Below are 10,420 nucleotides of genomic sequence, written 5' to 3'. Positions count from 1 at the left end.
GTATCATCAAGGATTATATTGATTGGATGACGAACCACTGTAGGACTTAGGTCAGAAATAAATTGTTTTATTTTTGAAACTAGCTGATTCTGGTTGGGTTTATGAATTGGGATTGTTACGAAAAGGACTCTACACTGTACAACTGATTCACTGAGCTCATGACACATATTTACGGAGTCAACTGACATTTGAGATGTGAGGTATGCTTACGTTTTGACAGGTGAAACTTTTTTCTTACACACGATTCATCTCAAAAGCAATCCAAAGCAGTTCGGCAACCTGTCAGACTGTCGTTTGCCAACCCCAATTGACTGTTACCTGTCGACACGCGCTATTGGCGTCCGGGCGCCAAGCGAGACCCGCCGCGGATGTCCACATTCAGCATCGCACAGAACCGTGGCTATGGCTGCGTTTTGTATAAATTGCCTGTACCTGGTAGTGTTGTTGAAGCATACAAGGTGTGAAATATTGTCGACAAAGGGGTGTTGAAACTGGAATCGCACCCTTAGTCGATAGCACTATCAGAGATTTTTTGGTGCGAGCGCTACTCCTAAAGACATCCATCCCCTCTGTACATTAGGCAGATCCACTGGTGCACCCAAAGTGACTGGTAAGACATTTAAAGGCGTAGTATCATGCCAAGCCAAATTACTAGCCAACGCTGCAAGCTTCAAGTACTCAATCATTATATGTCATTCTCCTGCTGACAAGCTGACTGGAATTAAGGGGTCTGAGGCTTTCAGCGCCAAAGTTGGAAGGACAAACAAGATCTTTGAAAAGACGGAGGAGGTTTCATGAGCCTCATAATGATGTCGGGAGGGAGGCGCTTATTGTGGAGTATGTTCAGCGGATCAAGTCTCGTGTTTGAAGATGAACAGTGGATGGGGATGTCTCTTGCAGAAGACAGTTATAGTAATCGTGATTCTACAATAGCAAATTTGTATAACGTGAAGCATTTTCATTTTAAATTACAATTTTGCTGAGGTACACTTCTCTATGGCTGATCTATATATAACGACAATTGTTCTAATGTTCTAAGCGAGTTTGACAACGAGCTGATCATGAGACTAGAAACAGAGTTCTGGTTAGCCCGCCAAAAAAGGACTCAAACAGCGTTATTGCGTCGACGTACCTTGTTCTGAAACACATATGTAACAACCCCAGTATCACCAGCACACTGTTTCAACACATTATCAAAGCATTTGGATACTTCGCTTTGATGGAAGTGATTCCATGTACTGGTATCGGCACCTGAAGCTCCAGCCGTGATGGCGCCTTCTTTCGGTCTGGTATGTTGGATTCCTTGCTTTGTGCATCGCTTGCAATGGAAGGCATCATGAGTATCACACATCGTGTTGAGATTCAATTGGAAGAGTTGTCGAAGTGATTCTAAGGAGAAGTGGCGCTCAACTTCTTCGGCTCCTGCTTCATCCACTACACAACTGCTGAGTGATTGTTTGTGGGCTTGTCCTGACGTGCAAGAAAGTTGAGAGAGTGAGCTCCGGAGGCAACATTGCTCCACGTGCGGTGGAGGTGTGTAGGTTTTCTTTCTCACTCACTTTGAAAAATCTTTTCTTCAATGGAGCCAGTAGCAATGAATCGATAGATGAAGCACGTCTTCTTTTGGCCATCTACACCAAAAACAAGTTCAAAGTCCTTTCCAAAGGTTTCAATACTTTCCACGTTCATACCTCTCCATACACGAGCTAATGCTTGTCCATCATTAGCAGGATTCCAGTCAGGATCTATTGAAAGGACGAACATAAGTTTTTTGCACCGGCCTCTAAGTGGAAAGAGGAATATTACCAAACAAGACCAATCGGTTTGCTCCAATCTAAAGTAGACCGTGGTTAATAAAGTACTCGCAACTCTTTCCCAAAATTCGAACGATGAAAAGCGCGGCGAGCCATGCCAGGAAGCATACCAAATTGAGACCACAACCACCGGCTTTGGAGGAGAGCAGAAACACGAATTCCTGACCAGCAGGATCATTGAATCGTTCCACCAACTTTTGTCGTTTGGGAATCGTCATGGTTCCATCCAATCGTAATACACCCCATTGACGAGCACGACACATCTTGTCAAACAAATCCAACGTCTGAGTGTAGTTTGATATCAAAACAATCTTGTCATTGGATGTTTTCCTAGTAAATAGCATTGAGTCAAACAAACATGGAAGAATGGCGAAAAAGTGTATAACATGGACAAAGCATTACTTGATCATAGCCAACATCCTTTCAAGTAACAACATCTTGCCAGCAAACTCTGATTGACACAAGTCAAAGTTAAAGTTGGGCGGCAGAGTCATTGCTTCGGGTACATCTTCCTTGTTGACGAGAGCTGGATGATTGCACAACTTTTTCAAGAAGGTGATTGCCTTGAGAGGCTGATTACCATTACCAGCCAAGAGACTCTTGACGGCTTTGGATTTGGCATATTCGGTATACAATTGAGTTTGTAAGTCTGTGAGTTTACAAAACACGACATGTTCATATTTGACTGGCACTAGTTGATGAGGGTAAAAAAAGTCACTTAAAACCAACAAAAGATGCATTCACGGGATTCAAACTTACAATATTTGGTCAAGAGATCTGCAGTTCGACGAATGATGAACTTGTTGGCGATAGTCAATAACTCGGTCAACTTTTCATTACTGATTTGCTTGTCCTTGTCTGAGGCATCTGCGTCACGACCACGCAGGATGGGGATCTCAAACATTTTACGGAATTGAGCCTGTGTACCAAGAACTTCAGGAATAGCGAAACTCAATAGAGCAAAGTATTCCGTCAAATCATTCTGTCAAAAGGGTGATGTTTGCGTAAACTTGGGTACCTTTTTGGCCTGATAAATCAAATGTACCTGAATAGGTGTTCCTGACAAAATGACGCGTCGTTTGGCATTCAAGCTGTTCAGTTCTTGATAAGTTTGAGAATCCGAGTTCTTCAATCGATGTCCTGTAGACCAGAAAGAAACTGGTGTCAGATCTGGACAGAAACGACTTGGTATATTACCGATCCAATATACCTTCGTCACAAAGCATCAATCCGATCTCTGTCTTCTTGATGATTGCTGCATAACCTCTCAAAGACTCATACGAAATAATGAGGACTATTAAATGGAAAACTAAGAATCGAATTACAAAAAAACCACTAAACAGTGAGATCATATTCACCTGGAAGAACAATTGATCTTCCTTTTGAGCATGCCCATTGATCTAAGAGCTTGGTAGTTTCATTCTTCGTACCCTTGTTATCACAAGCAAGTGGTCTGATTCGATCAGGACCGAGCCATTTCTTGAGTTCATTCTCCCAGTTGCGGACAAGACTACTTGGACATGCAATTATAGCCTATTAATGTATTGAGTGTGTTAGTCAAACGATGTGACCGACTTTTAGCGGTCTTCTTTCACCTTTTCGATGGTCGGTTTGCCAGGTATAGGAGATTGCCGTAGTAATGTCCACAAGAGTGTAATACCTAGATTGAGATCATGTTCATGAGGATTTCGATCATCTACGTTTCATACACAGACGGTTCCTACATTGCAAAGTCTTCCCCAGTCCCTAAAGATTAAAAAACGCTGTTGATCAGCTCCAAAGCTTTCAAAGTATTCCATAAATTAACGCGACATACCATTTCATCAGCCATAATACAACCAAATGCATTGGGCGAAGTGACACCGGTAACGCATTCCCACATGAAACGAACACCTTCGATCTGATGTGGTCTCAATACAGTAGCGAGTTTAGGATCAATTACGACATGTACTTCTTGGACAATTACTTCTTTGCCCGTGGCGGTTGACTTTTTAGCTTCTAGCTGTTCAGTCAACGAGTATACTTTTGGCGTGAAGAGGATGATTGCTCCTTCGGCTTCTGGATCGTGTAGTGCTCCTCGAGTGGTTAGTGGGACGCGACGTACACCCAGAGTCTAATGATTGTAAATGAGTGTGAGGTGTAGTTCAACATCGACCAAAAACGACAGTCCCTCATGAGAACGTACGGTTCCTCTGCGACCTCCTCCATCAGACTTGATTCCATTGAGAAAAGATGGTGCCTAAAACATAAGAGGAAAGTAAGTTTCAAGAAGCAGAGGATGCCGACATGACAATAACAAGGACGATCTAGACTAGATCCAGCGATGAATAAAGTACCTTGAATGGTTTAGCCACAGTTTGCAAAGCAATGGTAGTATTTACTCTTGAGATGAGAGGCGGCGGCATGTTTCCTAGTGGTCGTCGAAGCAGAGTTGATGTAGGCTTCTTTCTTGTAGCGACTGTAGCCGATTTGGGAGCACTCCTTCCAGCAGCCAGTTTAGCCTTTTTAGGAGGAGAAGCAGACTCTTCGTCATCTCCATAATCATCATCGTCCTCTTGGTCGTCGTACTCGTCGTGTTTTCGTTTTGAGGATGGAGGAGGTGATGAACAATCGTTCTCATCGTCCAATTCAGATACAATCTTTACATCATCGTCGTCCATGTTGCTATGATATTATGACTCTAATATTGTCTGTTCTATCAAGGTAGATGCACTTCAGTGACTTGGAGTGTTCTGTTTTTTGCCTCACAAAACAACACCCACTTTCAGGAGAAGATCAAGCCAGTTTAATAATGGGCGCGACACTATCGACGCGGCCAGAGTGGGCGGCAGGCAGTGCATCTGCCCAACAGCAACTGCAAACATCCGCATCAAATCAGGAACTATTGTATGATCTCCTTCGCGCTCTTCAGAAAATATGTAGAGATCACCCTAACGAGTCAAGAGCTGAACTACGGGCTCCTCTTAAATGGGCTACTTCTCTCAAGCCGGCTTCCTTCAAGGATACCGCCATATGGAATATAGGTGGTTCGGCCAGGTAACCATCCTTGCCCATTTGCTTCAACATTGCACACACAATTATGCATTAATCACAAACAACTACTATACCTTACAATAGAGCTGGAAAGCCGGTTGTTACTTCTATAGCTACCAAAACCGATGGATCTCCTGCATTCTTACTGGATCCTGTCTCACAAAACGGTTCAGTTGCTACTCTGCCGGAACCCACATTCACTGCTCGAGTATGGACACTAGACCACCTCAACAAGGTACTAGAAGTCGCCGGTGCTGGAAAGTTAAAGGAAATACAAGAAATCGTAGAATGTAAGACCGATTACTCGACCAAATTTCAGCACATAATGCCCACTCTCGCAGGTTTTTCCCCCTGTGATTGTCTTGGCTTTGAAATGCTCACACACAATTCCATCTCAGGCAATCGAGAACCCATGAATTTGATGTTTGATGTACAATCTACTGGAGACTCGGCCCTTTTAGAAGCCTTTGATGTCATCAATGCTGAAGCCGATCCTAAAAGGAAGGAGTCTGCTCAAAAATTATATAAGCTGCTGCTACTAGTCCACGCTATGGATGTACAATTAATGCAAACAGCTTTGCTGACTATGGAAAAGTACGTCCTTTACATACGGTGCATTTCGAAGGTATTCATGGCTTGACTCTTTTTGCCTCCATAGGGAACGAGTACTAGACGTTCGCAAAGTAACCGAAGAACTAGCCATGCTACAAGCCTTTTGTGGCAAAGACCAAAAATACGCTCTCGCCTCCATCGACTGGTCATCAGACTACACATTCGCGAACGGATACCGTGCTCCTCCATGGAGACAGGTGCACAATGAATTGGGATATATGGAAGCTGTCCCCGCCGATAGTGAAAAAGTATGCATCACTGCTACAAAAGGTGGATATTTTGTCAACAAGGGATACCACCCAGACGATAAAGGTGTCCCACATCTGGATTATACCACGTCAAGTGAAACATTCCCTACTTTGACTGCTTTGCTGAGAAGTATCTCAAAGCATTTCGCTGCTCGTGTCGAGAGTCAAGATTATTTATATAGACCTGAATCAAGGAGAGCGTTAGATGGTACTTCTCCTGGACCTGGTGAAGCTGTACGACTTTAATTAATAGTATTCAGTCGTTCAAGACGGTGTTGGCATCATTTCCCAGCCGCAAGTTCTGACTTTTTTCCCCCCGATTTTCTTTCTAGGCCGAAGACGACGAAGTTGAACAACGAAACGCAGAACGAAGTGCTCGACGAACAGACGCCAGTGCCCGACGAACAGCAAACAATGGCGCCAACAATAACAACAATTCCAACAGTTCCCAAGCAAAGAGACGTACAAGTAAACTGCGTGGTGGTGCTCCAGCCCGTGCCGCAGAACCATCCATGAAATGGCGTGCATTGACATCCACAATGGACGATTCAGCTATTGGTCGTAAACGAAAAGATGCTGAAAAGGGCCATCATGCTCAACGTGCCAGATCTGAATCACCTAGTAAATCAAGATCTGCTAGAAAGAATAAGCCTCATCATGCTATGAGCTATGACGATGATTTTGCTGAGAGTGATGAGAGTGCTGTTACGAGTGAGGAGGAGACCACTGAGAAGAGACAAGAAAACAGTATGTTGTGTTTTAGGTTGTCTTATTTGGTGTCGAGTACGCAAGAAAAGGCTTATATGGATTATGAATAGGTGAATTACCAGCTGAATACTTTCAGATTCAAAAGCTGGTCAAGTACCTCCGAGTTGGTAACCAAACAGCTACCATCATTGCTATTTGCTCGCTTCGTGATTTCGATCTTTCGAATGGCAAGTATACAATATTGAGCATGTCGCTTTTTGGTCAATCGGCTAATCACAACTCGGTCTATGCAGAATTCAACCAATTGGCTATCCGAGACGTTGGTGGTCTGGACACTCTTGTCAACTTGCTCGATACCGATGATGCAAGATGCAAAATCGGTGCTTTGAAAGTCTTGAAGGAAATTTCACACAATGGCAAGTCCGTAAAAAAGAAGTAGACATTCTTTGTAAAGGATCTAACTTTGTGCTCTACCTAGTTCAAATCCGTAACGCTATTGCAGATTTGGATGGCATGTTATCATTGGTTGAATTGCTGGTGGATCCAGATGAAGAGATCAAATGTTTGGCTGCTGAGACTATCGCTCATTGTGCTCGAAATGGTACGTTTGCGTGTCAACGCTTCAACCATGCAGAAGAAACTTGCTGACTGTATTCTAATGTAGCTCGAAATCGTCGTGCCGTACGTCGCTACGGTGGTGTGAGGAAACTTGTTCGTCTGCTAAAGGCTCGACCAGGATCATCTGATGAGAAAGTAGCCATTTCTGGTGCTTTGGCTCTGGAGAGCTGCAGTAAAAGTGGTATGTTTCGTATTTGCTCATACATTTATTGGGCACGGTATACTAACATATTTTTTCGCAATATAGCAAACAACAAGGACGCTATTCAAGCAGCTGGAGCCATTCCTCTCCTTGCCGCATTACTGGAATCCAAGAATGAAGAATTGTTGATTCCAGTAGTTGGCATCCTTCAAGAATGTGCTTCTGACGGTATGAAAACGCATCCTTCATCAGCTTCAATGTTTTCTGATTTTTGTTTGTAGAACGATACCGTCTCGCCATTCGTAAAACCGGAATGATAAAGTTCCTAGTCGAGCATCTGTCGTCCAAGAATGTCAATTTATTGTGCCACTGTGCTAGTGCTATTTTCAAGTGTGCTTGTGAAGGTATGTATGGGTACTCAGCTGCAAAAAGTCCAGTAATGTTAGAAACATGATAATTTTCATTTAGATGAAACTCGTGAACTCGTTCGTCAATACAATGGCTTGACACCTCTAGTCAACCTGTTGGATAACGGTGGCAACAAGGACTTGTTGGTAGCTGCTACCGGAGCTGTTTGGAAATGTGCTCAGAACCGTACGTTATGGGATCATATCACAAGACCGTAGGCCAGCTTGCTGATTCTTTTTGCATACTTCTAGTGACGAACGTAGCCGCATTCAACAAACTCAACACCATCAAGAAGCTTGTTGGGCTTATGGACAACCAGCCTGAAGATGTACTTGTTAACGTCGTCGGAGCTCTAGGTGCTTGTGCACAAACTGAAGAAGGACGACGAGTGTTGCGAGAGTCTGGAGGCATTACTCCCTTGGTTAATTTGTTGACTGGAACCAATCAAGCCTTGCTGGTTAATGTTACCACTGCTGTTGGTGCCTGTGCACTCGATGGTATGTGGTTTTATGTGTGTGAATCTGTCGAGGCAAAAATTGAAAGGCTAATGGGAACATTTTCTAGCTGAAAGCATGAACGTCATTGACCGTTTGGATGGTGTACGTCTGTTGTGGTCTCTACTCAAATCTCCAAGTCGACAAGTTCAGGCTTCTGCTGCTTGGGCTATTTCACCCTGTATAGAGCATGGTAAATATTGGTTGTTTTAGACAATCCACGTTTGCGTTCTGACTTTTTTTCATTCTTTTAGCCAAAGATGCGGGTGAAATGGTTCGCTCATTCGTCGGCGGTCTCGAACTGATTGTCAGTCTCTTGAAATCAGATGATCCAGATGTATTAGCATCTGTATGTGCTGCTATTGCAAACATTGCTTGTGATGGTAAGAAATATAGCATCCCTTTTAATAAATGAGTTTTTTGGTTGATATTCACCTTCAACCAATTTTTAGAGGAAAACTTGGCCGTCATAACCGATCATGGTGTCGTACCCATGCTCGCCAAACTCGCAAACACACGTAACGACAAATTACGTAAACACTTGTCTGAAGCCATTGCTCGATGCTGTCGATGGGGTAACAACCGTGTTGCCTTTGGTGCGGCTGGTGCTGTTGCACCACTTGTGAAATATCTCAAGTCGCCTGATGATGAAGTTCATCGTACTACGGCGAGAGCTTTGCATCAGCTTTCTATGGATCGTGAGTTATTGGGACTCGATATAATCGGTTTTTTGCATCAGTTGAAGCTGACGTCTTTCATATCTAGCTGATAATTGCATTACAATGCACGAGCAAGGTGTTGTCCAACTCTTATTATCGATGGTTGGGTCACCAGATGCTACATTGCAAGAAGCTGCTGCTGGTACAATAGGTACATAGTTGAATCTTCCAAAACCGTCTTTTTAATGTTGTTTATCTCACACTCATCCTTACGAAAATAGGAAACATTCGACGCCTAGCTCTAGTGAGCGAGAAGGCTCCTTTATCATAGACTATTATTGAAAAACAGAACACAATGCACCCCCACAACTACACGTACATACGCACATACACTTAAAAAACTCTCTTGTAGATTTTCAACATTTCAACATTTCTTTATTAATCTTCTTGTATGAGAATGATATGAATACAATGACATCAAATCATCAGATATCCTCAAGACATTTCCTCGTATAGTAGTTCTTTGTTGATGACGCGAGGAATGTCTGACCCTCCTCCTCAAGTCGAGTCAGAGAAAACACGCAAAGTTGAAGTAATGCTCGAATAGATTACTTCCAGAGCCATCAAGGTCCGTGCCTGCTCTCAGTGTCTGAAAGTGTATATCTACATGTGACCGAATGGGCTCGACTCCTTGAAGAACATACAATCGCTAATTGTCACCGTATCATGGTACTGCTGAGAGTGTCTTTACGAATCTACTCCACTTGACAAAGCCATTGCACACGTCTATAAGTTTCATCATTTTACCGACCAATCAGATCCACTTATCATCGTCGTCAACGACCCTTTCAAGAGATTGGTGAACTACCATTTCTCTGAACGTGATAATGGTCGGGAATCAGGTCTAAAAATTGGTCGCGTCTTATGTGAGGAAGTCATGGAAATACGTTATGGATCATTTTATCTCCAAACATCATCGTCGTCCCACTGTTGAGGACATCTATATCATATCTCTATGAAGGTCACTATATCAAAGGCAGAATATCATATTCAACCACGTCAGCAAGTAGCAGAAAGATCCCAAACTGTAGAAATGTAAAACTGTGGCCAGAAATATTAATTCAACACAGCTTGCTTGTAAAGTCTGTACGTTCAATCAACTTCGCAGGTGCACACGGGAACAGGAGAGAGGACTAGCAAATTTGATATTGGCAATTGGTAAGTCCGTTCACTTTGGCTACGACTTTGGCTACGACTTTGGGGTCTTGCTGTTTCAAGTGAATTTATCTTCGTCAATGCAGAGGATAAGCCGAGACAAGGAGTAGCTACTGCATTGAATCAAATACACGTAATTTATCTCCAGCGCACACTCCAATGTCCCTCTCTCCTCGTCAAAATCACGTAGGTGCTCGATGACTGAGCAGTCACAAGCCACATCCAAGCCCCATGATTTGATTGGCCTGCACTCAACTTCTCACAATCAAAAAACCCAAGTCTTGAAGGAGGAGCATCCAGAAGAGCGCAACAAGGTATGCCGGCTATAGTCACCGCATCTACTATACTGAACTCGTTGATTCCTCACTATTGCAGCTTCCTTACACTCAATTTACTCACTCTCCTCCTCATTTTAGATTCTTGTTGTGGTCAAGCCTTGTCAAGGACTGTCAAGGACTGCTCTCAAGTG

The 10,420-nt window shown here is 43.3% G+C and overlaps 3 protein-coding genes across 3 annotated transcripts in view; 2 read left to right on the top strand and 1 right to left on the bottom strand.

Moving 5' to 3' along the window:
* Positions 1–798, top strand: part of SmJEL517_g06098 (uncharacterized protein) — a gene marked incomplete at both ends in the record, with an annotated part of 1,954 nt that extends 1,156 nt beyond the window's left edge. The window contains one exon of the mRNA XM_031172024.1: positions 581–798. Coding sequence (XP_031022002.1) covers positions 581–798 — 218 coding nt within the window. The remainder of the gene's footprint in view (positions 1–580) is intronic.
* Positions 799–1,034: 236 nt separating this feature from the next.
* Positions 1,035–4,474, bottom strand: SmJEL517_g06097 (uncharacterized protein; the record flags this gene model as incomplete). The annotated part of the gene is made up of 16 exons (XM_031172023.1): positions 1,035–1,067; positions 1,133–1,470; positions 1,560–1,631; positions 1,692–1,745; positions 1,807–1,834; positions 1,925–2,144; positions 2,217–2,505; positions 2,574–2,796; positions 2,860–2,954; positions 3,025–3,123; positions 3,245–3,347; positions 3,410–3,474; positions 3,539–3,560; positions 3,631–3,927; positions 4,000–4,053; positions 4,151–4,474. The coding sequence occupies 16 exons, from the start codon at positions 4,472–4,474 to the stop codon at positions 1,035–1,037; spliced, it is 2,316 nt and encodes a 771-aa protein (XP_031022001.1).
* A 131-nt stretch (positions 4,475–4,605) lies between these two features.
* SmJEL517_g06096 (uncharacterized protein) lies at positions 4,606–9,067 on the top strand (the record flags this gene model as incomplete). The annotated part of the gene is made up of 17 exons (XM_031172022.1): positions 4,606–4,850; positions 4,932–5,137; positions 5,246–5,441; positions 5,506–5,941; positions 6,040–6,454; positions 6,526–6,795; positions 6,894–7,016; positions 7,080–7,214; positions 7,281–7,403; positions 7,457–7,579; positions 7,644–7,769; positions 7,835–8,080; positions 8,148–8,270; positions 8,332–8,460; positions 8,530–8,775; positions 8,843–8,947; positions 9,018–9,067. 17 exons carry the CDS (start codon positions 4,606–4,608, stop codon positions 9,065–9,067), a joined length of 3,297 nt encoding a protein of 1,098 aa, XP_031022000.1.
* Positions 9,068–10,420: the final 1,353 nt, after the last annotated feature.

The sequence above is a fragment of the Synchytrium microbalum genome (assembly GCF_006535985.1).
Source record: "Synchytrium microbalum strain JEL517 chromosome Unknown SmJEL517_scf0076, whole genome shotgun sequence".
Classification (NCBI taxonomy): domain Eukaryota; kingdom Fungi; phylum Chytridiomycota; class Chytridiomycetes; order Synchytriales; family Synchytriaceae; genus Synchytrium; species Synchytrium microbalum.
This window is presented reverse-complemented; position numbering and strand designations above follow the sequence as displayed.